Source organism: Anolis sagrei, chromosome 1 (assembly GCF_037176765.1).
Source record: "Anolis sagrei isolate rAnoSag1 chromosome 1, rAnoSag1.mat, whole genome shotgun sequence".
Taxonomy (NCBI): domain Eukaryota; kingdom Metazoa; phylum Chordata; class Lepidosauria; order Squamata; family Dactyloidae; genus Anolis; species Anolis sagrei.
In genome coordinates this window covers 305,337,285-305,365,262 of record NC_090021.1, presented here as the reverse complement: position 1 = coordinate 305,365,262, position 27,978 = coordinate 305,337,285, and the positions used below count along the sequence as shown (strand labels likewise).

The window sequence follows — 27,978 nt, the reverse complement described above, 5'->3', positions numbered from 1 at the left end:
GTCCTCCAGTCCACCTTGGACTATTCCAATGGAATCCTGGGATTTGCAGTTTAGAGAAGGGCACTTGGAATCCTCAACAAGAGAGCATTTAAGCCTTACTGAACTAAAACTCCCACAATTCTATAGGAGGCAGCCATATCTGTTAAAGCGAAATGAATAATACTGCTATAAAGTATAATTTTGTAAGCTACCCTGAGTCTCTTCGAGGAGAGAGGGAAGGTTATAAATAAAGTTATTGTGATTATTATTATAATGGAATACTGATCACCGTGAATGCCACAGAGAATATTGACCAAGTGTAGTATTGTAATGGCCTAGGTCGGACAATATGTTTGTTTGTTTTTTACAGTCAAATGTTGAAGCACAGGTACTCATAATCCTCAGGCCACCAAATTGCCATTGGAGCACCTCTGCATCAAGGCTGTAGGGAGTCATCATGAATAACAGAACTGAATTCCATAATCCATGCTAGCCATAAAAATAAATACTCAGACATAAATTGGATTTATGCCAGTCTATGTCACCAACAGGATTTACTTCAGCCTTCTGTTCATCGTTCACATACAGGTTTAATCTCCTGAGCTTATTCGATGCTGTTCAAATTCTGTTATAAATAAAGTTGGGGATTTGTTTAAAGGAAAATGTGAATTGGACATAAAACCCAATGAAATGTATGGGGTAGCCAGGAGAGTTTGCCAGCAATTGGGAATGCCAAAAAATACAGTATATAGCAGGTATGGGCAAACGTTGGCCATTCCAGGTGTTTTGGACTTCATCTCCCACAATTCCAGCTGAGAGGGAAAAGGAAGGGGCCTGAAGTCCAAAACACCTGGAGGGCCAAAGTTTTCCCATGCCTGCTATATAATAAGGAAATTCTGTGTGTATGTGTTCACGCATGCATGTGTACACAAGCAATTCTAAGATAGATGGGAATTGTGTGACCCTTCAAATGTTGCTAATTGCAACTCTCAACATGTCTCACTACTAAATATACTGGATAGGATTACTGGGACTTGTAGTTCAACAGTCTTAGGCTTTCCACTCCTTTTCTGCATTGATACTTAATGTCTCTGTGGAATGGAAACCATATGCTAGGATAGACCTGTTCGTTTTAAAGGTGACACCAACTCTGTTGTTTTCTTAGCAAGGAATAGTCAGCTGTCTTCCCTATTCCCCACCATCAGTACTATAATAGCTCACAGACATAATAAGCAGATATGTTTGAAAAACATGCTTTACAGCCCTGTGACGATCTCAGTCAAAACAAAATCCATCTAGTAATATTAACATTTAATGCCAAAAACTTCTGTGTGCGGCTTCAGAACTGTAAAGCAACAACATATTGTCTGCTTTGTGAGAAGCAACACAACAACAAACAAAATGCTGAACTATGGGTGTTGTGTGGTTTCCGGGCTGTACATATGGAATGTTTGCTTTTTTGGATCTTTTTTTGAGGGCTTAAACCTCTTTATCTACAAAAGCAGGCTGGAAGTCAAGGATGACTGGGTAAAAAGATTAGAAGGGAGTCTTTTTGAAACCTGCAGGTTGGAAAAGAATAAATGTGCCCACTAGCTGACTGAATCACAGTAATTAAATGCTACATGCAAGAAATTATCTCAGGAAGATTCGTTTTCATCCATTTAGAATCACTTCAGCTGGTATCTGATTCCTCTTCCTTTCTTCCAAATTTCAATCCACCGAACTGCACACACAATTTTCCTGTCTCAAAACTGTACTTCTCCATTTCCTCCAAAAGCTTCAGAAGCAGAACAATACTAGAACTGTATCTAGCAACTAATTGAGATGCTCAGACTCAAACAACAGAGTAAGGGATCTAATGCCATTAGAAGTCTGATTTTAAACCAAAAATATTCTACTTCTGTGACTGGTGTAAAAATCACTGAGTATATAACAGTCTTATGTTCGTTGTATATGTGTTCAATGTTGTATTATATAAGATGCAAAAAACATTTACCTCTGTGATTGATGTACTACTGCTTGTAGTGGATCTGAGTCTTTGCAATTTTGGGAATCCATTGTCTTTTTAGTTAAGTAGAACAAACTGCAGCCTTCTAGCTGTTCTTGTATCACAACTTCCATTTGCTATAGTTATGATGTCTGATGAGGAGGAATACTTTACGTTTGACACATATTCAATAGATGGTAATTACTTAGCCGGTCTGAGTCCCTCTACGGAGGTAGAGAAGATCAGAATATAAAAGTTTTAAATAAATAAATAAATACTTACTTAGGTGATCCCTCATTATCCGAGTAGGATTGTCTTCCAAGATCGGTGTACTGGCGGTGGGTATGTAGGTGACTGTGGAGCCCAATTCGTGATCTTCATCTTCTCCCGCAGTGAGGGCATTGGTTTCCAGGTGGAAGGCAGTGCCAGTTGGGGTTGGCTTGACATGCCTTCCTCTTGGCATGTTTCTCTATTTTGCCCTCCATTCATACCTCTTCAAATTCTACAGCACTGCTGGTTACAGCTGACCTCCAGCTAGAGTGCTCAAGGGCCAGGGCTTCCCAGTTCTCAGTGTCTCTGCCAGAGTTTTAAAGGTTGGCTTTGAGCCCATCTTTAAATCCCTTTCCTGCCCACCAACATTCCGTTTTCTGTTCTTGAGTTCAGAGTAGAGCAACTGCTTTGGGAGATGGACAACATGGCCAGTCCAGTGGAGCTGATGGCAGAGGACCATCGCTTCAATGCTGGTGGTCTTTGCTTCTTCCAGCACACTGACATTTGTCCGCTTGTCTTCCAAAGAAATTTGCAGGATTCAGTAGATGGTAATGTGATCATGTCAACCCAGGTGCTGATTCTGGGCTATGCACACCTTTCCTCATTACTTTCCAGTTGACTGTGGAGATATAAATGCCAGTCCTGACACAAAGCCACAAGCCATATATTTCATTGGATTCTGGAAAATGTAGGACAGAAGCAAGTTCTGGGCCAACTCATCCAGTCACTCATTTGCCTAAATTGAAGAACGTGGGCCAGATGTCTTAGAGCAATGCACACTCTGTCTTTAGCGTCTTTACAAATTGCATGTCCTTATCCTTCAGAAAGGGTGGTTGCCATAGCTGGCTGGACAGAAGCCACAAGAAACAAGAGACATATCACTCTGTTCTCCTGCTGTTACTATAAAGACAGAACTACACTGGGACTGTTGTTTCAAGCTGAGACATGGTACACAACATCAAATTCACTCTTGCTATGCTAAGACCCATAGTTGAGGGGGGGGGGGGGTTCATTTTCACATCATTCTATAAACCCCTCCTTGTAAAAGTAAATCCTAAAAAATTCTTTGGGATTCAGATATGCTAATTCAATGCCTCTGGTCCACACAAAAATAAGGAAAGCAAGCAACTTTTAGCACAGGCATGGGCAAACTTTGGCCTCCCAGGTGTTTTGGACTTTAAATCCCATAATTCCTAACAGCTGGTAGGCTGTTAGGAATTGTGGGAGTTGAAATCCAAAACACCTGGAGGGCCAAAGTTTGTCCATGCCTGCTTTAGCATCTTTAAGAATGACGGGTTTTATTCAGGATGGGTTTTTGTGACTACAGCCATCTTTGCCAATTGGCAGGTTCCCTGTATCCTTCCATTCTTGTTGCTGTTCTGCAGGACACCGCAAAGAAAGAGCACACAGTACAACATGTTTGTTCTCTAATTCCCTCCGTCCAGGACCACTCTCTTCCTATCTACTTTTGCATCAAAGAACCAAAGCACTTCTACTAAGCACAACTCTCATTTTCTCTATTATGGGTCCCACCACTGCAAGAGTGTATTGAGGTTTATGTTGCATGTCTCTATTTAAAAACAAAAAAAAATCACCATAGTTGTGTCTTCATAGTAACAACAGGAATAAAGAGTTATACTTATGCATAAAAGTGCCAAACTCCCATTGTGGTCTCCAAGGCATCGGAAAAAAACAAACAGGTTTTTGTACCCACATCCTTTTTCTCCTCACAAGGTATGAATGTACAGAACTGTGAAACGAAATGACATTCACTTAAGCTAATTGAATGCTCTAAAACACAAGTTTAACAAGCATTAACCAGAAGTCTCACCGTCTCAGCTGTTCTGAGATTACTTTAAGTGAGTCGACAATCAAGAGCAGAAAGTTGGTATCAGAGCACAGGTGTTGTATACTGGAACCTATAGCCTTAAAATTTGGCATCTCCACATAAAAGTAAATCAGCTAAGAGGCCTCTCTCTGCCTGAATCTTTGGAGAGATTTGCTGTCAGTCTAAATAGCAAACGGTCTTTGACAGGCCAAGAGAAGAGCAAAAATTCTTTTTTGAACTCAAATCTCCAACCTGACATAGGGCTAGTTAGTATCACAAAATTATCTTGGACAAGTATATGGTAGTTTAAAAAACTATGAACCGCAAAACAGAAGAATGATGACACATATAGTATGTTTTATATTTGAAGACACATGTTTTCTTTTGAAATATATTCCTTAGACATGGGATTGATGTAATTGGATGCTGCATCCTCTTCCTATTGTCAAAGATGAATACTCCAAGGCTGGAATAATCAACAATCTCCATCTATTGTTTAATTATCAGAAGATCTCACTGCTTTAGGTGCTTGTGAATGTGCATTTTATAATCACCAGCATCAAGGAAATATGAGGTTCTGGATCAGAGGCTAAGATGTGTGATTTTATCATGATGGAGCTACTTTGCTGTCATGCTATGCAACTATGCTAATGAACTGAGACAACACACAATGGGGCACCAGTGTATAATATGTCCTGTTGCACAACATGTTCCAATGTGCAAAAGATCCTTTTGGGTGTTAGGATATGTCTGCATTGGGACTCTTGTGCATTGGGACTCTTGTGTTGATATTTGTGTTATGGTCCCAAAGATGTGGCTATATCTCTGCTTCCTACCAAATACAGGACCATTGCCCACTATCAATTATATGTGTGTGTGTGTGTGAGAGAGAGAGAGAGAGAGAGAGAGAGAGAGAGAATTAGATGTCAGTATACGTTCCTGAAAATATGGTCAACTTATCTAGCTATCTAGTCATCTGGCTATATCTCTGGTCTTTCTACTTTTTCTTTCTTTTTTTGCAATTATACAGTGGATCCTTGGTATCAGCTGGAGTTTGTTTCCAGGACCCACTCTGGAGACCAAAATCGATGAATGCTCAAGTCTCATTATAGACAATGGCATAGTAGAATAGCATCCTTTTATAAAATGGCAAGTAACTCAAATGAATGCCAGAAAGGCTCTGAAGATCTATGAAATACAGGAGACTACAGTAGAATATGTATATCAGTGAATATGTATATCAGTGAATATGTAGAATATTTATATCAGCGCAGCATCAAGGAATTTTAGATTTTTATTCCAAATATTTTGAGCCATGGTCAGTTGAACACGGATACAGAACCTATAGATACAAAGGGCCAATACTCAAAAAAGGTTAAAACTCAGTAAAGGGAGGTTGGTTTATCTGCCACTAAGGAGGATCAATTGCCCTCTAGCATTTACAAACCCTCCTCCTTCAGTCACTTAGAGTTGAACAGGAACTTTGCTAGTGATGTTGACAGCTTAGAGCAGAAATGGGAGTAAAACCTGGAGTCATTTTGGCCTGAACAGCTAATCCTACAATAAGCAATAAAATGTCTGGAAAATCTCATTAGCCATATAAACATTAACATAAGAACAGAATAACATGGTGGAGTGAATACAAGGTTTAACATGTTTAAAGGAATAAAAATCAAGGCACCAGCATAACAGGATAGAGGTAAGGTAAAGGTAAAAGTTTCCCCTGACATTAAGTCTAGTCGTGTCCAACTCTGGAGAGGGTATGGTGCTCATCTCAATTTCTAAGCCAAAGAGCTGGCATTCTCTGTAAACACCTCCAAGGCCATGTGACCGGCATGACTGCATGGAGCACCGTTACCTTCCCACAGAAGCGGTACCTATTCTACTCACATGTGCATGTTTTCAAACTGCTAGGTTGGCAGAAGCTGGGCCTAACAGCAGTTCAGCAGCTCAGTGCTTTAACCCGCTGCGTCACCAGGGGACAGAGGGAACTGTAGTAAAGGTTCAAGGGACCAACATTACAGAGGAGTTGTAGTTGGGGGGGGGGGGTTGAGGGAGTGAAGCCAGCACTGGAGGTAGAGAGAGGCCTCCCACCTCAGACCCTTCCTGACATCCCTTGAGAAAATATTAAAAAGATATGGAATTGGGGGACATTAGAGTGAAAAATCAGTTAACTATTTTTTTCAGCGAAAGGGAGAAAAGAGCAAAAAGGATATAATGAGACAGAGAAAGGGGGATAAAAAGTGACAAAGTATATTCGAGAAGGGCTAACAATTAAATCTAAAGAATTGCAAATGAATATGTACAAAGGATCAATTAAATAAAAATAATAAAATAAATGAATAAAAATAGTAAATGTGGACATTCTGATCAGTCATTATAATAGCTGGTAAAGAATGAAGGAACCCAAATCTGTAAGAAAAAGAAGAGTGTAGGAGAAGAGATGAGCAAACGAAAAAGATTCCAGAGGTAACCAGTCTCCGTAAGATTTAAGCAGAATCCTACATGCAACATCACGGAGAAAGGTGGATTTATTAACAGACAAAGGACAGTTTAACCATCTCAGACAAACAAGGAATGTCTTATGATGGTAGGCATTACTGTTTATATTTAACCCAGCTTTCATGAATGTTATATATGGCAGAAAGAGGGCACAGGAATTTTGTAAATAAAACAAACGAATAAAAGCAAAATACCAGAAACCCCTTCCAAGTAGGGCAAGGACCTTACCGTAGCTGACTATCAGCAACATAAAGTTGACATTGCGAAACAGTCGCAAAATAGACTGCAGGTAGGAATACTCCTCAGGTGCTGCCAAGTGGATCATGGCCTGGGCCCGGCTTGGAGGATATGGAGGTTTTTCCTGGAAAACTGGGGCGGGAGAGACAAAAGGGAGGGGAGATGGGAAAGGAGCACAAAACTAGAAATCAGCAACTGGGAATGGATGCTCTATATGACTCTCTGGGGAGATCATGGAAATTATGGCAGTTAAGCTGGTATATAAAGGAAACCTGAGATGCAGAGAAAGCAATAGATAACATAAACTTTCAAAGAAGTCTACAAAAAGTTCTGTTACCAAATTTCTTTCAGTTAATCTCAAGACTAACAAGATCCCTTTGCATACTGACTCAGACTAACATGTCTCTTATCTTTCAGTTCTGTCACTAAGAGAAGCTGGCGAAATAGAAGTGTATTGATTCACCAACTCTGGCTTTATAAAAGCTAAAATACCTACTTTTTAATGGGTCATGCAAGAGGTATTTTATTTTTATTTATCGTACCAGGACCAAACCAAGGGTACAATTGTACTATATTAAAAAAACACAAAGTTTAAAAAACTTGGCATTATATTAAATGTCCTTTGACCAGTAGCTGGCCACTTGGAGTGCCTTTGTGTTACTATAAGAAGGTCCTCAGATTGCATTGAAATAGGTGGTTTGTGGTGTGCTCTTCTCCACACTCGCATGTTGTGGACTCCACTTTGTGGCCCCATTTCTTAAGTTGGCTCTGCATCTCATGGCGCCAGAGCACAGTCTGTTCAGTGCCTTCCAAGTCACCCAGTCTTCTGTGTGTCCAGGAGCGAGTGTCTCATTTGGTATCAACCATGGCTTGAGGTACTGGGTTTTAGCCTGCCACTTTTGGACTCTCACTTGCTAAGGTGTTCCTGTGAGTTATCTCTACAGACCTTAGAAAACTGTTTCTTGATAATAAGGTGGTGGTGACTGTGAAAGAGCAAGAGCATTTAGGAAGGGTCAAAGCTGGGTATTAGATGAATATTTCAGAGTCAAATGAGATATTACAATGTTTGGAAGGCAGCTCTGATAGCATTACAGAAGGCACAGAGCTGAAGTGACTGTCAGGATTGTTCTAAAAATAAGTAGATAATTTATTTGAAGGGCTTTAGATACTTAAGAGCACTACATTGAGAAAGGGAACTTTTTTTTCTTAGGAAGGGCCTGGCTCACAGAAAAACTCAACTAGTGATGCAATCAGGGATTTTGTTTCAATTCATTCTGAATACAAATATCCCTTCAGAATAAAAAGAATCTGAGATTTAAAAATGTGAAAGTAGGAGAAACTAAAACTGACAGATTCATCCATGCGCCCAGGCTTAGGGTTTGGAGAGATTAACTCTTCAAAGCCAGGATTTGAATCCCTGTATCCTAATCCCAGACACTACAGGTTTACAGGAAATAAGCCAAAGGAAAAAAAATGCATATTCAGACAACAGTCTGATTAGATTTGTGTGCTCAGCATTCAATACCCCCCCCCCTTTTTTTGGATTTTTCAACTTACCAAAGACAACTAAGATGAAGAGTAACGTTGCCACACCTGCAGTCATAAAAAACATGATGCGAATGTGATAGGCCAGCTCCTCCTTGTCATCCGAATTGGGAACCAGAACTGGAGGGAGAAGGAAACCCACTGCAATACCAAGCTGGATTGGAAAAGAAACAAAAAATACTACATCAGGAGTAGTTCATCACTTCCCAAACATGCAAACTTGACTTTATGACACAAGTCAGAAGGAAGCTTTTGAAAACTACATTTCATATTTTATCTGTAAGACGTTATGATGGCTTCTTCTCATCGTATCAGCATTAATCAATTTTATATCATCTTTGCACTTTAAATCAATCATCACATTCATTCAATGTTTTACTAGCTGAAGCCATGGTCCATGATTTAAGCTGGAGAGAGCTATGCACAGTCTTAAACCATCAAAACCCATACTGTACTTCATGTTCACAATACTCCGTACAGTATCTACGCATTATTGTTTGAAATGAATGAAGATGTGCTCAATTCAGCAAGAAAATGAAATGACAAAATTATAAGCCATCAGCAATAATAATGATTCGGGTGCAAAATCCTTTAAACAGCCGAAACAAAATCTACATGTATTTAATGATGGTCTGAATAAATAAAATCTTTGGTATCATTTTCTGAAAGTTGTGGGAATTAGACCTTGTTGAGTTTTGTTTGGAGTTTATTAGGCTGGCAATGACCATCCCTCTCAAATTTTGCACAAAGAAAGAACTTTAAAGAGGACTTATTCAGGAGAGCTCAAAGAGCTAGAAAATACAAAGGTGGTGGAACTTCCACCCGGTATGATGTGAAATAGGATCACTTGGTAACGCAACTGTATAAATGAAAGTAATATGTGTATATCACCTAGCCTAGGTAGCAATAGTTCTTCAGGAAATTTTCACTGCATCAGTCATCAGAGTAGACATCAATGGATTAATGGAAAAATCAGAAGAAATTACTGTTTTCTTTATCTTTCTGATAATAAACATTGAAAATATTGTGAGCTCTTAAAGACAAACAAAACAAAGAGACCATTTTACAAAGTCAGTTTTCTTAGGGAACCTCATCAAAAGACAAAAAAGGACAAAGGAATCTTTGGCCGCAATCTGTAGCCCTTTTTCTACTAAATGGGAAGAACCATCAAGATCTTTATGAGTATATAAGGCAGTCCTCAGGTTACCAACAAGATAGGTTCTGTTGGTTTGCTTATAAGTTGAATTTGTTTGTAAGTCAAAAGTGTAACTCTAGCCAAATCTATCTATATATTTATCTATCTTTGGATAGCATAGGGAAGGGTTAACCTGTGGTGTCTGTTTTGTGGTCTGTGCCTCATTCAGAAGATTTCACCTCACTTTCTGTCCCTGTAATAATGGGATTTTGAAAAATTTGGCTTGTTGTGGAAACAAGGATTGGGGATAAAGCTCAGTGAAGACATATTTTCCCTTGATAACTCCTCTTGGAGTGAATTTCCCTTCAAAGGGGTAGATTTCTCTCACTTCCTATTTTCTCACCACTGTTCTTAACTATGAGTCATATGTAAGCCACATATTTGCAACTTGGGGACTGCATATATAATGCTACACTTTACAACTCTTCCTTTTCCATTTTCCAGTTTTTATTTTACAAACACATATATTTACCCACCATTATCTATTTCTCAAATACCTTGGCTGTCTTGACTGTTTGCTTAAATTATAGCTTTCCAAACATTTTATGTTGATGACACACTTTTTACTACTTAACCCGTGGTTAAACCAACCAATTACACCTTCTTTGACATACATTTTAATAATTAATTGTGTGAGGACACAATATAGCTCATGAAAATATTTCATTTATATATATTTTTGTGAGATAACATACATTTCCGAGATTTTTGTGATTTCTTGTTACATTTAAGTAACACACTAACATGTTGCAACGCAGTTTGTGAAGCTCTGTCTTCATTTTCATCCTTATCCTTAACACAGTGAGCCCTTTGGAGCTTCAAGACCTAGATGACAGATTTTCAGAGTCTGTGGATCGTCACACCTTAGATTAGTAAATGGTAGCATGAGAACACTGGTACACTGAAATATGCATGCTTACATTGTATCTTTTAATAATATGGAGTGTGATCACCCATGTTTTCATATCTGTGGCAGGTCCCAGAACTAACCCCCATGGATATATTGGGGCCACTGTGCTAGAATTTGACACTAGTTATCATCACAAGATGACTTTTCACCCCTGGACTGTAATTTATCATTGATTTTAGCTTCTGTCACAGACACTGGCTGCATGGAAAAAATCCATACATCTATGCACACACCACTAAAAATTTGTTACTGGTTATGTTTGGTAACTTTCATTTAGTAATGTAAGCGGAGGCAATTAATATTCCTTCCCAAAAGTAAACTTGAAGGTTTGCTGTTATTATGATTCTTACTGAATGCACAGAAGATGACATGGTTAAAAACTGTGTCATAACAGTGACTGTGAGTGAATTTCATGGTGACTGATAGAGCCACAAATCTTACCAGAAACAGTACAGCACTTGCTTGCACTATCTGATACACATTGTTTTGCTCTTCTGCTCAAGGAATTTTGCTCTATACCCAATTGCTACATTGAGCTGGAGTAGACCTATTTAATTAATTACTAAATTAGGATCAGCCATTGAATTTAGATCTCTGGGACTTGTAGTTTTTAACATGGCAATTAGATAAGATGGTGAATACAGATAAAATGGGATATAGAAAAGATGGGAACATCAAGTGGCCATTTATCTCAGTGTCACAAGTTTTCATTGCCTTAAGTCTTAAACTGGTTTTCAAGCATCCTAATGCCTTGACATTTGCACATACCTACCTGAAATGCTTTCCAAAAGTTAAGGATAGGGAAGATGAAGTCAATCCATCTACCCTCCATATAAATTCTGCATATCTTGCTGAAATAATACATTTTTATTACTTTTTAAAAGAAAAATGTTGCTAGTGGAAAGGCCACACTTGATTATGCCACATGCCAAGCACTGCATTGATGTGTAGGCATATTCTGCTGTACCCTTCTGCCATTTCACAGATCCTTAGGTTCTCTCCAGCACTTTTTTAAATGTTCACCATTGTATATAATGGGATGAGCATCCTTAGATTTTGGTGATCACAAGGGTATGTGCCTGAACTCAACTGGACACCAAAGGCATGCTGTATATACTCTCAGTGGACACTCGATTTCTAACACACAACTTGGAGAAAGAAGTATAAAAAGTATGCACAAAATCTCTTATACTGTTCTCCTAACTTTATACTACAGCTTGGTTTCCTCATCTGAGCAGTTTCAAATAAAATTACAGTACACACATTTTTTATTAGTGAAACTACCTTGATTGCTTCAAAAGAAACTGGGAAAAGACAAATACATGCTATTATGGTGAATACCTTTGATTGTGAAGAAGCTAATACACATACATGAATAAGTTAGCGGGAAAATACCAAGGCATGGAAACTGGGCTCAAATGCTTTTCCAAAATAATTTTTCTGATGCCAACATTCATATCTTGAATCTTATGATCTTGGACCCGGGTATTTATTTAGAAGTACATTGTACCTTGATGTTAAATTCAGCTTTCCGTTTACCCTGAGATGCTAGTGGATTTTCTCAGAACCATGTTTTCTTTGATTCCAAAAAAGTAAAAACACCAAAGACTGGATATTATGGTTTTTCAGATATTTCTTGTAATTTGCATGAATGCTTCATGTCAATCTTATCAAGTTAATTTCTATTAATCAATCTAATTGTAGACCAGCAAACCCAACATCTCAGAACTGAAACTTTCCTGGCCAGAAAACAGAAAGAATTACTTTTTTTAACACATCACTCCTGGCAATAGCATATTTAAGTACAGAGGAATAACAGAAATGATCCAAAACACAGCAAAGCAATAGGGAAACAACAGTCATTTAAGGTGTTTTTTAAAAAACAAAAACTACAGCTCTCTTACAATGACTGATTATTATTTATTTAAAATGTTTATATCCCATCCTTCTCAATCCCCGAGGGGGGACTCAGGGCAGCTTACGACTGGCAGTCATTAGATGCCAACAGACAAACAATTGCAGTACAAACAATTAACATTAAACAATCAACAAGATTATAAAATACATTAAAATATTAAAACACGACCAAGCCTAAGTCCGCAAATCCAAATCATAGTCCAGAGTTCCAGTCCAAGATCTATTCATTGACAATTCTCATGAGCTCAGAAACACAGAATTCAGATTATCAGTTTTAAAAGAAAAAGTGAAAACTGAGAACATAACGTCATGACAAGAACAATGGTCGGTTGTAAACCTGAGTCCTCCCTCAGGGGTTGAGAAGGACGGGGTACAAATGTTTGAAATTGGAGGATATCACCAAGGACACTCCCAACTAAAAGAGCAGAATGTATTGCAACGTTTTGTTGTCAAGCCGGCTTGCTTTGTCTGACTCTAGACTTATGATGGAAAGTACAGTAAAATGGATTTTTTTTAATTATATGGGTTTCCAGGACATCCTGCTGTTTATGGAGGATGGTTGGCATTATTGCTCACCTTGCAATTGAGAACCAAAAACTTGGCTTATCTATATTTAAGATATATTCCAATTACACTATGCAGCACAATTTTTGTTTCTGGGTTATAAACATCATTTCCTAATTGGTTCTATCATTAAAAATGGGGAAAGTTTATTAAACTCCAAAAACTTTGTTTTTGTGAGACATCCTGAAGAACGTTTTGCTATAGTTTTTCATTTAATATCAGACAGCGTCACAACCAATTCAACAGTTTGTGGCAGACACAAAAATGAAGTCACTGGACTATAACAACTACTTTCAAAGTAAATACCACGCAGTTAAACAGGAAACAACACTTTCAAACCAGGAATATTTTTCAAATTTTGTTATGTAGTATTATTTACATTTAGGTAAATGTGTTTTGGTCTCTAAGGGGGTCGTTAAACTTAGGCTATCTCTTTGGTCATCTCTCTGGACAGCTTTAATTACGTATGTATTCATACATGTTGTGGGGGGAGAAGGTAGAATTAAATGGTTCATGCACTCCCTTCTAACTATGTGATTCTTTAATTCTCTCACAATATGAGTTCCATGGATTATATTGTCAATATGGAACTGAATTGTTTTTTATTGTTTCATGTCATTGCTATGGTTCTGTGCTATGAAAATATACCTTTTGTTATAGTTAAAAATCATTTCATTATACTGATCAGAAGCACAGCAAAGAATTAAGACACTGCTACTCTAATAGGGATAACTCACATAGAATCATAGAATCATAGAATCAAAGAGTTGGAAGAGACCTCATGGGCCATCCAGTCCAACCCCCTGCCAAGAAGCAGGAATATTGCATTCAAATCACCCCTGACAGATGGCCATCCAGCCTCTGCTTAAAAGCTTCCAAAGAAGGAGCCTCTACCACACTCCGGGGCAGAGAGTTCCACTGCTGAACGGCTCTCACAGTCAGGAAGTTCTTCCTAATGTTCAGATGGTGTAATGATTTCAGCATTGGACTATGACTCTCAGCCATGAAACCCATTTGGTAATCTTAGGCAAGCCACATACTCTCAGCCTCCAAAAAAACTTTTGATTGGGTAATTTAGGGTCATCTTAAATCAGAAATTATATCAGAGTACACAACTTCAACAAACCTGATCAGAGACTGCCAACAAAAGCCAGGTACTATAGGCTACATTTCAAAGAAAGGAATCGGCAAAACCACTTCTCACAATTACATGCCTATAAAACCCTATGTAATTTACAGGATTTCTGTAAGTCAATGTTGTCAAACCACTATTAGTCCCCCCCACCCCGGCCAAGAAGATTTATAGTTCACCAAGGGCTCAGAAATACATCTATAATCTTTCCTTTTTAAAATAAAAAAGACTCTTTTTCGACTTGCATAAGTTCAAACCATCAGAAGATTGAGACCAAACCAGTATCAGTTATAAACTCCTCAACTCTATGTTTCTAACCCTTCAACAATTGTATCTATTTTTCTTGACTTTCAGTGTCATTTGTATCTTTTTGTATACTGTATATAAATTTATAAAATGCTTTATCAAAGGTATCAAGACATAGTCCAGAGACAATCAGCTCTCCATGATCCATTGAAGATAATCCCGAGAACAGGAAGGCTGGACAAACCCCTCTGGCTGTTTCCCAGACCAGATAATCACCAGTCCCATTTTTATGTGTATGCAGAGAAATGTGACTTCTCATGTCAGCCCAAATAAACCACAAACTGTTTATCTAGTTATATGGTTCATCTGAAGCTGAGAAATTGCTGCCCGCAGAAACAGAAGATCAGAGTATGTACATTTGTTAAACCTCTTTATTCAGTCAAGCCTTTTATCAGCCAAGATCATCCTAGTTAACCACCACATACACAATATAGAGTAGCCATTAAAATGTAAGAAAAGTGTTTGCCAATACTGGCTAGATCTCTCTCTTGGACTTTGATAGAAATATTCAAATTCTGGGATGCAAAACATATCAAGCTACAAACCATTAACTCGTATAATGTTTAGAGATCTTCTTTCATTTGTCATTCACACCTTGTGTTCCCGTTATCACAGTGGTACAAAGTTATGGTATCTGAAAAGAATAAATTCCATTTGATTTGTATATTTGGATGGAAAACTCATAATTACAAAGTATAATCCATTAAAGCACATATCCCATTTCAGTATACAGAGTAATTAAGGGAAGCTTCCAAGAATTTGATGATTGTTTCCATTGTGAAAAGCATGACAAACTACTTATTGCCATATTTTCTTGAATCTAATGCATACCTCAATTTTCAAAACATTGAATGCAAAAAAAAAGTATTCACTGGCAAATTTAATGCACAGCAGCAAAAGGTGCACTCTTTGTTATTTAGCCAGAAAAGGTGCACATGACAGTTGCTAAATGCTTCAATCTTTTTTGCTTTTTGCAACACAAATGGTAATCTATAGTTTCCTCCTTCAATAGATGTTGGATGCAGAACTTGAGAATTCAGACTGCAATTTAGTTCATATAGGTAATGATCTACTACAACAAATCCTAAACTGAATGCCTGCCAGTTCCCTTGCCTCTGCATAATAGTAGCAGTAGGTCAGTCGAAATCTGAAGTTTAAACATCCCCACTGCTATCTCTTCTGTTTACATGCTCTTGACCTCCAAGCATAAGCATTCGGTTGGTGCTGACATTGTTGAGAACTCAGTCAAAATTGTCACTATCGTGATGGGCAATCCTGAACTTGTACCTAATTCAAAGACAAACTCACATTTAGTTCTTTCTGTTGGCAGAAGAGCAAACCACTTCATGCTTCAAGACAAAGGGCCTTTTCACAAGTGGCTCAAAGAGCAGCGTTTACTTTATAATAAGTGCTTTGTGTTCCATAAAATGAAGAATATTGAAAAGCAAAGGGTATCCTAAAATTTTAGCTTAAATTTGAAACATCACCCAAGACTTCAAAACAAGGCTAAGCTTATTGACTACATGTGGCCCTTGGTGGGACCCCCACCAACTCCCCAAATCCCCCAGCACCCCCAATAGCCAAAAAAGCTGATATAATGGTAGTGTTACTAAAATTGTTTCAGGAGATCTCAACCCCAGCAAATAACCAGGTGTGATGTAATATCACTTCTGATCATTTAAAATGGTTTCTGTAGGAGGAGGAGGCAGCCATCCAAAGCTCAATCAAAGGCCAAAAGGGCAGAATATGGCCTTCCAAACTTCAAGGCATGACTATCCTTGATTAAAAACCCAGCAGGTTCTGTTCTTTTCAGTTGGGCTTCCTAGAAAAACGGCTATGTAATTTGTCCTGAAAACATTTTGCCCATAACTAAAACGAATGTGACATGTCTATGAAAGGAAATGAGATTTACCCTTCAGAATTTTGGGAAGGAAATAAATACAGACAGAAAATACTATTAAAGAAGCCTTATTTGACATCTATAGCATAATCCCTCATAATGACAGAATTCTGAAGAAGGCACATTCCCAGAGACTATATTATCCAAATTCTTTCTATTCTTGTCTCATCTTCATCAAAGAGAATGGACTGCCAATGAAGAAATTTAGTTCAAAAGATGTTGTCAAATCATGTCTGACTAGAGCATGTCATTCAATCAATTGCACCCAAGCAAGTCAGACAGTCAAGGAAACACACAGACATTCCAAAGACTAGATGAGACTATTGAACATGGAGAACATTGTGAGAGTCAATATTTTCTGTCTTCTGGTGTGGGAAGAATTCATTTTCTCTCTCTGTGTGTGTGTGTGTGTGTTAACAGGGTGTCATTCTCATTTTCATCAAGGGCCACATGAAACTTATGGTTGCCTTCAAAGGGCAATTGAATCCATGAATGGAAAATATATGGATACAGGAGGCCAATTATAATATTTTTAGATAATTGTTGGTGCTCTTTAGTGTTTATCCAGTTGTCCCCAGATGTTACTGAATGACAACTCCAATCACTTTTGATTATACATCATGCGGACTAAGGATAATGGGACTGAAACCCAATAGCACTTATGGCTCTGAGGTTGGGGAAAGGTTAAAATACATTTTAAAGTCAGGCATCATATCCACAAGCCTTGTAACTAAATTTCCACTCTCCTGACTAAACAGAATAAACAGCAGCCTTCCTGATGTTACTGTATCACAACTCTCATCAGCTCTAGTCATGATGTTTAATGATGAGGAATACTGGAGCTGTAGTTCAGCATCTGGAGGGCCGCATAAATTACATGGCAAGCCAGACTTGGCCCATAAGCCTTGTGTTTGACACATGTGACCTGCCACAAATAAAAAAATAATTACTATGATAAGAGCAGCTAGGAATGTATCCTGAATTCTACCCCTGCTTTGCAATAATTTCTTCAAGAATGTTTCCACTCTGTAAAACGAAAGAATGCATACCTTCAATTGTTTTATTTTCACTGCTACATATATTCTCTTCTGATAACAATCATATTTGCTACATTCTTATCCCGATAGTTGTCACACCAGGATTTTTACCTGTCTGTGTCTAAAAGACAGCCAACACCAGGACCCACTCTATACAGCTGGTTGGGGCCAACTGAAGAATGGCCTCATCTCCTCAAAGAGAGTAATTAATATAATTTTAGAGCAATTAATATAATTAAATCATTTCACTATGCCTGACTACCATTTTAAAACTTCAGTCCATGCTCAGAATGGACCATTGCTATCCACTGGGGTCTGCTTCCACAACTCACCATGGAGATCAAAATCCATGTATGCTCAAGATCCATTCTATACAATGGGAAAATGGGAAATAATTCAAACGAAAGCATCTAATGAAGAAGAGAAGACTGAGAGGAGATATGATAGCCATGTATAAATATGTAAGAGGAAGTCACAGGGAGGAGGGAGCAAACTTGTTTTCTGCTTCCCTGGAGACTAGGATGCGGAACAATGGCTTCAAACGACAAGAAAGGAGATTCCATCTGAACATTAGGAAGAACTTCCTGACTGTGAGAGCCGTTCAGCAGTGGAACTCTCTGCCCCAGAGTGTGGTGGAGGCTCCTTCCTTGGAAGCTTTTAAACAGAGGCTGGATGGCCATCTGTCAGGGGTGATTTGAATGCAATATTCCTGCTTCTTGGCAGGGGGTTGGGCTGGATGAACCATAAGGTCTCTTCCAACTCTATGATTCTATGATTCTACTGCCTCGGCAGTCATTCCAGCACAGAAGTTAAATCACACACCTGAAATCGCTTGGTTGAATCTTTTCTTCCCAGTTGCTTTGCATCATGCCTATTACATTGATGGTCATATTCAGGCATCATAAATGGTTTTACAACAGGCAGATAACTTCCTCTGTATTGACTAATATTTACATGATTTTTCTGTAATGAAATACGTACGCAGCCATCAATTGAATCCTCCGCCACACTTAGCTTTCCAGAAAGACCGCCCAAGGTACACAAATTGGTTTATAACCCCATTGCATACAGACATAATCAGCACAAAAGACTCACTTTATTTGGAAATGTGGGTTAAACAGTTCTAAATAGCCAGCTTAAACAAAGTCTGTATTTAGCCTTTATGGTTTGAGCATCTAAAATAGCCTTCTACAGAAATGTTCCAACAATGAGTTATTCATGGGCAAGCAATATTTCATAAAAAGCACAGCAATGAGTTGTGGGAGTCAATGAAAAATACAGACATAACAGTGTTGCACCAACACAGAAGAAAACACATTTCTTCTGTGAATGTGAATGTTTCCAGGGCCAGGCAACTGCGAGAAAGGAGCTATCAAAACCAGCACCTGGCCTAATGCCAAATCACAGCTCAAATTGCTGAGAAAAAATTGTCATCTACACCATCTGCTATATTTCTCATGTTCAGTCGAAAGCGCTGCTACTCATATATCCAAAACGACAGCATACGCAAACAAAGGAGGAGAGCAGCAGATGCTGAGAAAAGGAAAAAACAGGGTTTAAGTAAAATAAAAAAACTTGAGGGGAAAATCTTGTCCATACGTGACCTTGATGGTCCACATTCCATCTGCAATCATACGCACACATCTGAATCTCTAAAATTATGTTCCATATACTTAACAATGGGAGCTCACCCTGTCTGGCAGATTCAATCTACTGCAGAACTTGCTAACTGGAAGATCAGTGGTTCAAATCTGTGGGACAGAGTGAGTTCCCATTGCTAGCCCCAGCTTCTGCCAACTTAGCAGTTCGCAAAAATGCAAATGTGAGTAGATCAATAGGTACCACGTCGGCGAGAAGGTAACGGTGCTCCATGTAGTCATGCCAACCACATGACCTTGGAGAAATCTATGGACAACGCCGGCTCTTCAGCTTAGAAATGGAGATGAACACCACCCCCCAGACTCAGACTCGACTAGACTGAATGTCAAGGGGAAAGCTTTACCTTTAACAAAGTGGGTTGCTTTATCGGGAAAGTTTGTCCTATAATGAATTAATTAATTTTAGAGCAATTAATATAATTTAATCATTTCGCTATGCCTGACTACCGTTTTAAAACTTCAGTCCATGCTCAGAACGGGCCATTGCTATCCACTGGGGTCTGCTTCCAGAACTTCCCATGGAGATCAAAATCCATGGACCCAATATATACAATGGGAAAATGGGACAGAATTCAAACAAGTGTCAGGGAGCATCTACAATGACCACTTAGGTCAGTTTCAACCTGGCCATTGAAGAAATCCATTTTGCAATGTGGGTGATTACAGAGGAAATCTTGGACCTTTGAGGGTTGGATGGTGATTATACCATTATACACCATTATAAAAACTGGCTCTCAAACCAGTTCCAGGATCCACAGTATTTGCAGCTTAACAGCCATAGAGAATATTTGTTTAAAGACATTTTTTCCTGCAGGAATGCATCTTTATGCATGAGTGGAGTGCTCTTGGTATCTGAAAAGCAATTCACATTCTGCCAATCTGGTTTTGCTCTGCAGTGTAGTTTACATTGGAGTTCAGTAATGTGCATTAAAGGCCTTCTTTCAGACTTTCCCCTGGCGTTGCTTGTGTTGATTTAAAGCAGTGGTTCCCAACCTGTGGTCCATGGACCACCAGTGATCCACAAGAACTAAAATATGGTCTGTGGCCTTACCATTACTACACTGTTACAAGAAGAGCAACTGGTCTTGCAAAACTCTCTTATAGTGCTGAGGCTTATTAAATATGGCTTTCTTTGGGTGAGGAGATGGTGACTACTGGATAGCATGTTCTGTATCAGAAACTAGAGCTGATGTGAACTATCCAATGCAATTTTCTGAATCAGCACCCCAAATAACCAAATTGAATCTAAAGTTGACCAAAACCAGATTCATAACCTTTTGGTACTAATGTTGGAGGGTGGTCCCTGGTCAAAATAAATTTGGGAGCCACTGGTTTAAATCTTTCTCCAGTGTGTTTTCATGGCATGCATCACCTAGCTGTTGGAGCCTCCAGTGGCACAGTGGGTTAAACCCTGTGCTGGCAGGACTGGTCACAGGTTCAAATCTGGGGAGAGTGTGGATGAGCTCCTTCTGTCAGTTCTGGCTCCCCATGCGGGGACATGAGAGAAGCCTCCCACAAGGATGGTAAAATCATCAAAACATCCAGGCAACCCCTGGGCAACGTCCTTGCAGACAGCCAATTCTTTCACACCAGAAGCGACTTGAAGTTCTCAAGTCACTCCTGACACAGAAAAAAAAACCCTTAGCTGTTGCTATTTGAAGTCAGTCTCAAACTGCATTAAAGGGTCACTATAGATGGGGAAACCAGAGAGCCTTAGAATATATGAAATGGCAGCAGGCTATAGCAGGATATACCTACGCATCAACATAATGCTCAGCATACAGCAAAATTAAGGCTTGCATTTTCGAATTTTTAAAAATACTTCCAAGACATGGTTGGTTGAATCCCACAGATGCAGAACCCATCAATATGTTACCCCAATCTCTTAAAAGATGCAGACTTAGAGACACTGCTAGCAAGGCAACCAAGCGTTTCTTGCTGTCAGAAAGAAAGTTTTCTTCCGAAAAACTCTGAAGACATAGAAAAAAATACATAGGACTGGAGCACTGGTAGTGCCACCAAAATGGAGGAACCCTGAACAGGGTTTAAGTTAAAAAAAAAAACTTGAGGGTTATGTCTTAAAGGCACACTATACTACAGTGACAGTATATTAGCTCTTACAGTTTCACAGTTTCACATCCTTTTGGAGTATCACTCAATCAGACACTTTCACATCATGATCCATCTCTCCATCCTGTTGCCTCTCTCTGTCAAGTTCTTATCAGTAGGAACCCTTCATCCCAACCCACCACATACAAGGTGAGTGCTGACACAAATAGGCAGGGGAGGGTCCAGCAAGCCTCCATCTTATCAAGGCCATCTGTGTCCAGCAGGGTGGGTTCTGGGGTGCTCACAGATATGGAGAGCTATGACTGTACTTGAAAATATCCTACTGTGTTCACTAGGAAGGACTACCAAGTATGTACTGATAGGAGCTTGCATTCTAATAGCCATTAAGTAGGAAAATACTCAAGAACTGGATGTCCAGAAGAACAAGGCAAAAACGGTACAGAGAAACATTCATTCTGAAAAGGACATTCTAGGGGGGAAAGGTAGTAACAAAGAATGAAGGAGGGAGAATATTTCATTGTGCTAAATTTAATTAATGTGTTTCTTTCTTACAATTTGTCTACATCTCAAAATTTTGCAGGTCATGCAGTACTTAGGATCAATGAGAATCAATTCAGCTCTTTACTGCAGATAATAAAGTGTACATTTATGTAACGCCAAAAAAGAGGATAGTGTTTTTATACATTGTAGTTATTTAATGGCGCTCCATGCAATCATGCTGGCCACATGTCCTTGGAGGCGTCTATGAACAACGCTGACTCCTCGACTTAGAAATGGAGATGAGCACTACCCCCAGAGTTGGACACGACAAGATTTAATGTCAAAGGGAAACCTTTACCTTTTATTGTATTTTATATGTTGTGTGGCACCATAAAGTGCTACTTTGTAAACTGCCCCAAGTCCCTATTGGGAGATGGTGGCAAGGTATAAATAAGTTTGTTGTTGCTGCTGCTCAAAAAGCAGGCACTGGTTTATTGGTTTATTCTTGATACAGATCTCACTAGGTATTTTTCTCCACTAAGGCCCCATCTACACTACCATATGAATCAGTTTCTGAATGCATACTGACTGCATTGAACTGGATTTATATGGCAGCATAGATTCAGTGTAGACCCAGTTCAAAGCAGTTAATCTGCATTCTGAGACTGGATTTTAGGGTAGTCTAGATCTATGCCCCCCCCCCCCGGTGGCACAGCGTGTTAAACCACTGAGCTGCTGAACTTGCTGACTGAAAAGTTGTCAGTTCAAATCCGGGGAGTGGGGTGAGCTCCCGCTGTTAGGCCCAGCTTCTGCCAACCTAGCAGTTCGAAAACATACAAATGTGTGTAGATCAATAGGTGCCTTCTGAAGGAAGGTAACAGCGCTCCATGCAGTCATGCTGGCCACATGTCCTTGGAGGTGTCTACGGACAACACAGACTCTGGCTTAGAAATGGAGATGAGAACCACCTCCTAGAGTCGGACACAACTAGACTTAATGTCAAGGGGAAACCTTAGTTATTTTATATAGATGCAAATTTAACTAGTAAAAGAATAAACGTCATCACAACAGAGGAGATGTAACCAGCTCATCTCTATGCTCAGTAAATCTATTATACTAGTGTCAATTCTTGTAGGTCGGCTTCAAGGCCTTTCCCTATATTCTTTAACTGGAGTGGACTGGATGTCCCTTCAGAGGAGGATACTTTCAGTTTGAGAACTGTATTTTGACAGAAGGGAAAAATAACATTGTCTTGTGGTCACTGCACATGAATCATTGGTTATAAGACTCAAAGGACAAAAAATTGAAAAACTCACAGTGGGAATGGCAATTCAAAAAGCGAGTCAGTGGTATAAAGTTGCACAGACTACAAGTGCTGCAAAATGCTGGTGAATCCCTGATTTTTCTTCAGTAGTTCTTATCAGCCATTCCTATGTTCACGAGGCTAGATTCAACATGAGTCTCTGGTACGTGTAGGCTGTGAGGATTGGATGTGCTGCTGGTTATAATTGCAGCTAACCCCCAAAATAAGCACAGCACAAATAGATCCAAGTCAAGATCAAAGAAGTTGGTATGTTGGCAGAAGCTATTTGTATCTTGCTGTGGCTTAATTCTTCCCTCTCTGCCTTGCATACATCAAGTTTTGTACAGCTAGTCATTTCTCCAAAAGCCACATCTTCGCCTTGACATGACACACCCTCCAGTTTGGCCTCAAGACACTGGGAATAATGAGAAGCCACACTTGGAATGTCTCCTGTAGTCTTAATATTCAAATGCAGAATGAGAATAGAAGCACAGCAAGAAGATTTAGATACTGGCCACTATGGCTTCCCTGCCATTTCAAATCAAGCATTATCAGCAATTCCCAAATTGGTTTTAAAATCAGTACAGCTTCTCATTTCAGGGGCACCTTCAACTCCCTGTCCTTACATCCCCACTTTCCACCCACCCTCTCATCCAAAGAAAATGTAACATCCATGTCTTGCAGAAACTCAGTCTTAGAATTTGGAAGAATTGGGTTGTTGTAGGTTTTTTTCGGGCTGTATGGCCATGGTCTAGAGGCATTATCTCCTGACGTTTCGCCTGCATCTATGGCAAGAATCCTCAGAGGTAGTGAGGTCTGAGGATGCTTGCCATAGATGCAGGCGAAACGTCAGGAGAGAATGCCTCTAGGCCATGGCCATACAGCCCAAAAAAAACCTACAACAACCCAGTGATTCCGGCCATGAAAGCCTTCGACAATACTTTGGAAGAATTGCTTTTTGAGGGCAACCACTCCCAAAATCCTACTATCAGCACATCCAGTGCCATTGAAAAAGTAACTTTTACAAGTTTTCCTCTATGCTCGAATTACAATTTGCAACTCACACATAAATATTATGAACGGTATGTAATTTATTTCAAGCTATCTGATGTAGAAGAAAAATAAAGTTGCTGGAATGAAAACTGGACAGCGTTCCTGTACTTTTAATGACTGTATACAAAAGGAAATTTGAGCAGATGTTGTTTATTATCTGGTTGCATGGTAAGAAACACCTGCTGATACAGCATCTCCCACAGAGCATTAAAACACAGGTGCCGTCTCCAGTTTTTAATTTAACAACTAATAATTTTTTCCACAATGTTCCAGGGACCTGTGCTGTTCTTGCTTCTGAAGAACAGCACAGATAACATTCTTTTTCATTGCAACCAGCTGAAGGATTCTAATCTGTATCATTGCAAGCAATTTTACCTAGGAATGCTGTTTATCTCCCTAGTGATACTGAAGTACAAGATGTCACAGAGCCCTTGCAAGGTTACTATAAGAAGAATTAAACAAGAATTTTAAAATCTTTGCAGATTCCATAGAGCTTTTTTTTGTGTCAGGAGCAATTTGAGAAACTGCAAGTTGTTTCTGGTGTGAGTGAATTGGCCGTTTGCAAGAATGTTGCCCGGGAGACGCCTGGATGTTTTACCATCCTTGTGGGAGACTTCTCTCATATCCCCAAGCTGCAGCTGACAGAGGGAGCTCATTCACACTCTCCCCGGATTCGAACTGGCAACTTTCAGGTCAGCAACCCAACCTTCAAGTCAGCAATCCTGCCGGCACAAGGGTTTAACCCATTGAACCACTGGCGGCTCCATTCCACAGAGCTGATATAATAATTCATGGGCATTAGGTTGCTATCTGATAGCTACATGGCACTTCATGAACAATAACAGTAAACCAGAAATTAATGATCAGATATGGGAGATGGGTCCTTGGGTAAAACAAATGGAACATTATACAAAGTTGTCTGCTCAAAAATCTTGATGGTTGGTTCCACTTCTCCTTCTCAGTCAAAGGCAACATTCTTCAGTGTGACACGCAGACACAATTTTGTTATGGATCAGAGACGACAGGTTTCCATGTAGTTCTTTTTAAAAACTGTAGGGATGCTAATTAAAAACCCTTGCATTAACAGAGACTCACCATTGCTTTCCTAAAAACTAAACACAGGCTAATTTCAGCTAATAACGCAGTTGACTTGAAAAGTACAGGCAGTCCCCAAGTTTATGAACAAGATGGTTTTTGTTGGTTTGTTCTAAAGTTGAATTTGTATGTAAGTCAGAATAGGTACATTTTTAAGTGTAACTCCAGCCATATCTATATATCTATACATCTATATACATACATATATATACATACATATACATACACACACATATACATACACACGAGCTCTGGATAGCATAGGGAAGGGTTAACACTCCTGTATTGTTTGTTTTGCTGACCGAAAGGTCAACACTATAAATCTGGGGAGTGGGGGGAGTTCCCACTGTTAGCCCCAGCTTCTGCCAACCTAGCAGTTCAAAAACATACAAATGTGAGTAGATCAATAGGTACCGCTCTGGCAGGAAGGTAACAGTGCTCCACGCAATCAGGACAATGCCGGTCCTTCAGCTTAGAAATTGAGATGAGCACCATCCCCCAGAGTCGGACATGGCAATAATAATAATAATTTATTTATTTATTTATTTATTTATTTATTTATTTATTTATATACTGCTCTATTTCCCCGAGGAGACTCAGAGCAGTTTCCAAGTAATATCATCAATACATACAGAGTAAACAACATAAACATGAGATTAACAAAACAATATAAGCATAAAAATTGTCGCCATAACACATATATAGACTTAATGTCAAGGGGAAACCTTTACCTTGTATTGTATTCCATATGTTGTGTGGCACCATTGTGTACTACTTTGTAAGCCTCCCCAACTCCCTATTGGGAGATGGTGGTGGTGTAAAAATAAAGTTATTATTATTATCACGCCTAAACATTAGGAATAACTTTCTGACACTAAAAGCTGTTCAGCTGTCTCTGAGCATCGTAGAGTCTCCTCCTCTAGAAGTTTTAAAGAAGAGCCTAGATAGCTATCTATCTATCAGGAGTGTTTTGATTGTGTGTTACTGAAAGGCAGGGGATTTAACTGGATAACTTTTGTGGTCTCTTCCAACACAACACTCTTATGTTTCCCATTATTTCTTCTGGGGTTTTTCCCTTACCAAATAAAATAGATTACAGGAGAAGGCTAAACAGCTACATGCTGCCTGAGGATGGTGAGTAGCAGAGGCTCTTTGACAGGAAGCACACACAGGTAACCTATTCTGTCAGCCTTGGTTCTTTCTCTCTGCCCCAGTTCTGCCATATGGGCATAAAACTGGTTTACTGGATTTTTTGAAAGATAATTTATGTGAGTCACAATGGACATGTGAAGGCACTGTAGAAAGATCAAACATTACTGTCCTTTAGCCATCTTAATTTACTTCTATTAACATTTAAAGTGAGTCAGCTCAATATACTGTCGAAGGCTTATGTAAAGTGAGTCAGTTTAGTTTAGCAGAGCCATCCCTGTCCCTTGTCATTGACAAATACACATCGAAGACCAACTCAGTGCCCAGGTACTAGCTATCTTTCATATGCAAGTTTTGGAAACTCAGGACTGTCAAAAAAGCCAATCCATTTAAAAAGGGAAATGGGATTAACTGAACCAGCATAGAGAAATTCACACCCATTATCATCAAGGACACAGATAAGGAAAGATAGCATATAGTATGATAAGAATGGTGGATTTAGAGATAACACATATCAGAAACTCATATCAGAAACTCAGATTATGAGGGATCTTTAAATTAAACACACACACACACTCACACAAGTTAATATAGGGTATATATTTTAAGTAATTACATGGAGACTTTTAAATTTGACATAGTCTGGAGATGCAATTTATCTTAATCTGGCATCAATACCAAATAAATGTGTATGTTTTGAAATCTATATTGTGTTATCCAATGTACATTGTCATTATAAACTCCCAAATCAAAACATACATTATCATAAAAGGGGCAGAATTTCAAAATACAAGAACTTGCAGTCTTCTTGAATGCCTTTCCTTCTGTTTCTGATTTTATATCCATATTTAGTGTGCTGCCTGTCAACGTATAGTGAGCCATGAATTTCCTTGGATTTTTTTAAGGCAAGGAACACTTAAAGGCAGTTTGCCAATTCTTTCCTCTGAAATATATACTACAGCACCTATTATTAGTTGAAGGTCTCCCATTCAAGTACTAAATATGACTGTGACTGGTTAACTTCCATGACTAGACAGGATCTGATGCCTTTAAGATATTTTAAACATTTTTTAATCGTATCAGAAACTACTTGAGAAATTTCAAGTCACTTCTGATGTGAGAGAATTGGCCATCTACAAGGACATTGCTCAGGGAACACCCAGATCTGTTACCATCCTGTGGGAGGCTTCTCAAGTCCGTACATGGGTAGCTGGAGCTGACAGACGGGAGCTTGTTCGGTCTCGCGGATTCAAACCGCCAACTCTGTTTTGTCTGTTTGTTAAAAAATTGTTAAAAATGTAATACATTTATCTGGTTGATACTGACACGATAAATAAATAAACCGCCGACTTTCAGGTCAGCAGTTCAATCAGCACAAGGGTTTTACCCATTGCGCCACTGCAGCATTAACATGGTTAAGGTGACACAAATGTTCAGTCTGGACAATCATCTTAGCTAAGTCAAACATGTTGCATCACAAAATCAATCAAAACAAACTGGGTGATAGGTGATAGGTCAACATAAATACCTTGCAATATTTATGGGTGATAGGTGATAGGTCAACATAAATACCTTGCAATACCACAATAATATTCTTATAGCTAACCTATGATTAGCTGTAAGACTGACACTGTGATGTTGCTACGACTTCAGAAGGTATTGCCCAGCATTGCATTTCAATTGCACACACAAATGTTATTAAAGGAGATAATCCAGAACTGATTTCACCAGGCAGACACACTGAACTAGAAGCAAAGTGCACAAGTCTTCTATAATATCTAGAATTCCTAAGAACAGCCCTCTGAGTTTAAAGCTAAGATGATTTAACTGTAAAAGCAGAACAGTGAAATGAATCTTGCAC

General features: G+C 39.0%; 1 protein-coding gene across 3 annotated transcripts in view; it reads right to left on the bottom strand.

Moving 5' to 3' along the window:
• FLVCR2 (FLVCR choline and putative heme transporter 2) overlaps positions 1-27,978 on the bottom strand; it is an 81,058-nt gene that overhangs the window by 42,166 nt on the left and 10,914 nt on the right. For all 3 annotated transcript variants that reach the window (XM_060758302.2, XM_060758294.2, XM_060758311.2), the window contains exons 2-3: positions 8,361-8,502; positions 6,795-6,935 (exon numbers count right to left, since the gene is read on the bottom strand). In XM_060758302.2, coding sequence (XP_060614285.2) covers positions 6,795-6,935; positions 8,361-8,502 — 283 coding nt within the window. The remainder of the gene's footprint in view (positions 1-6,794; positions 6,936-8,360; positions 8,503-27,978) is intronic.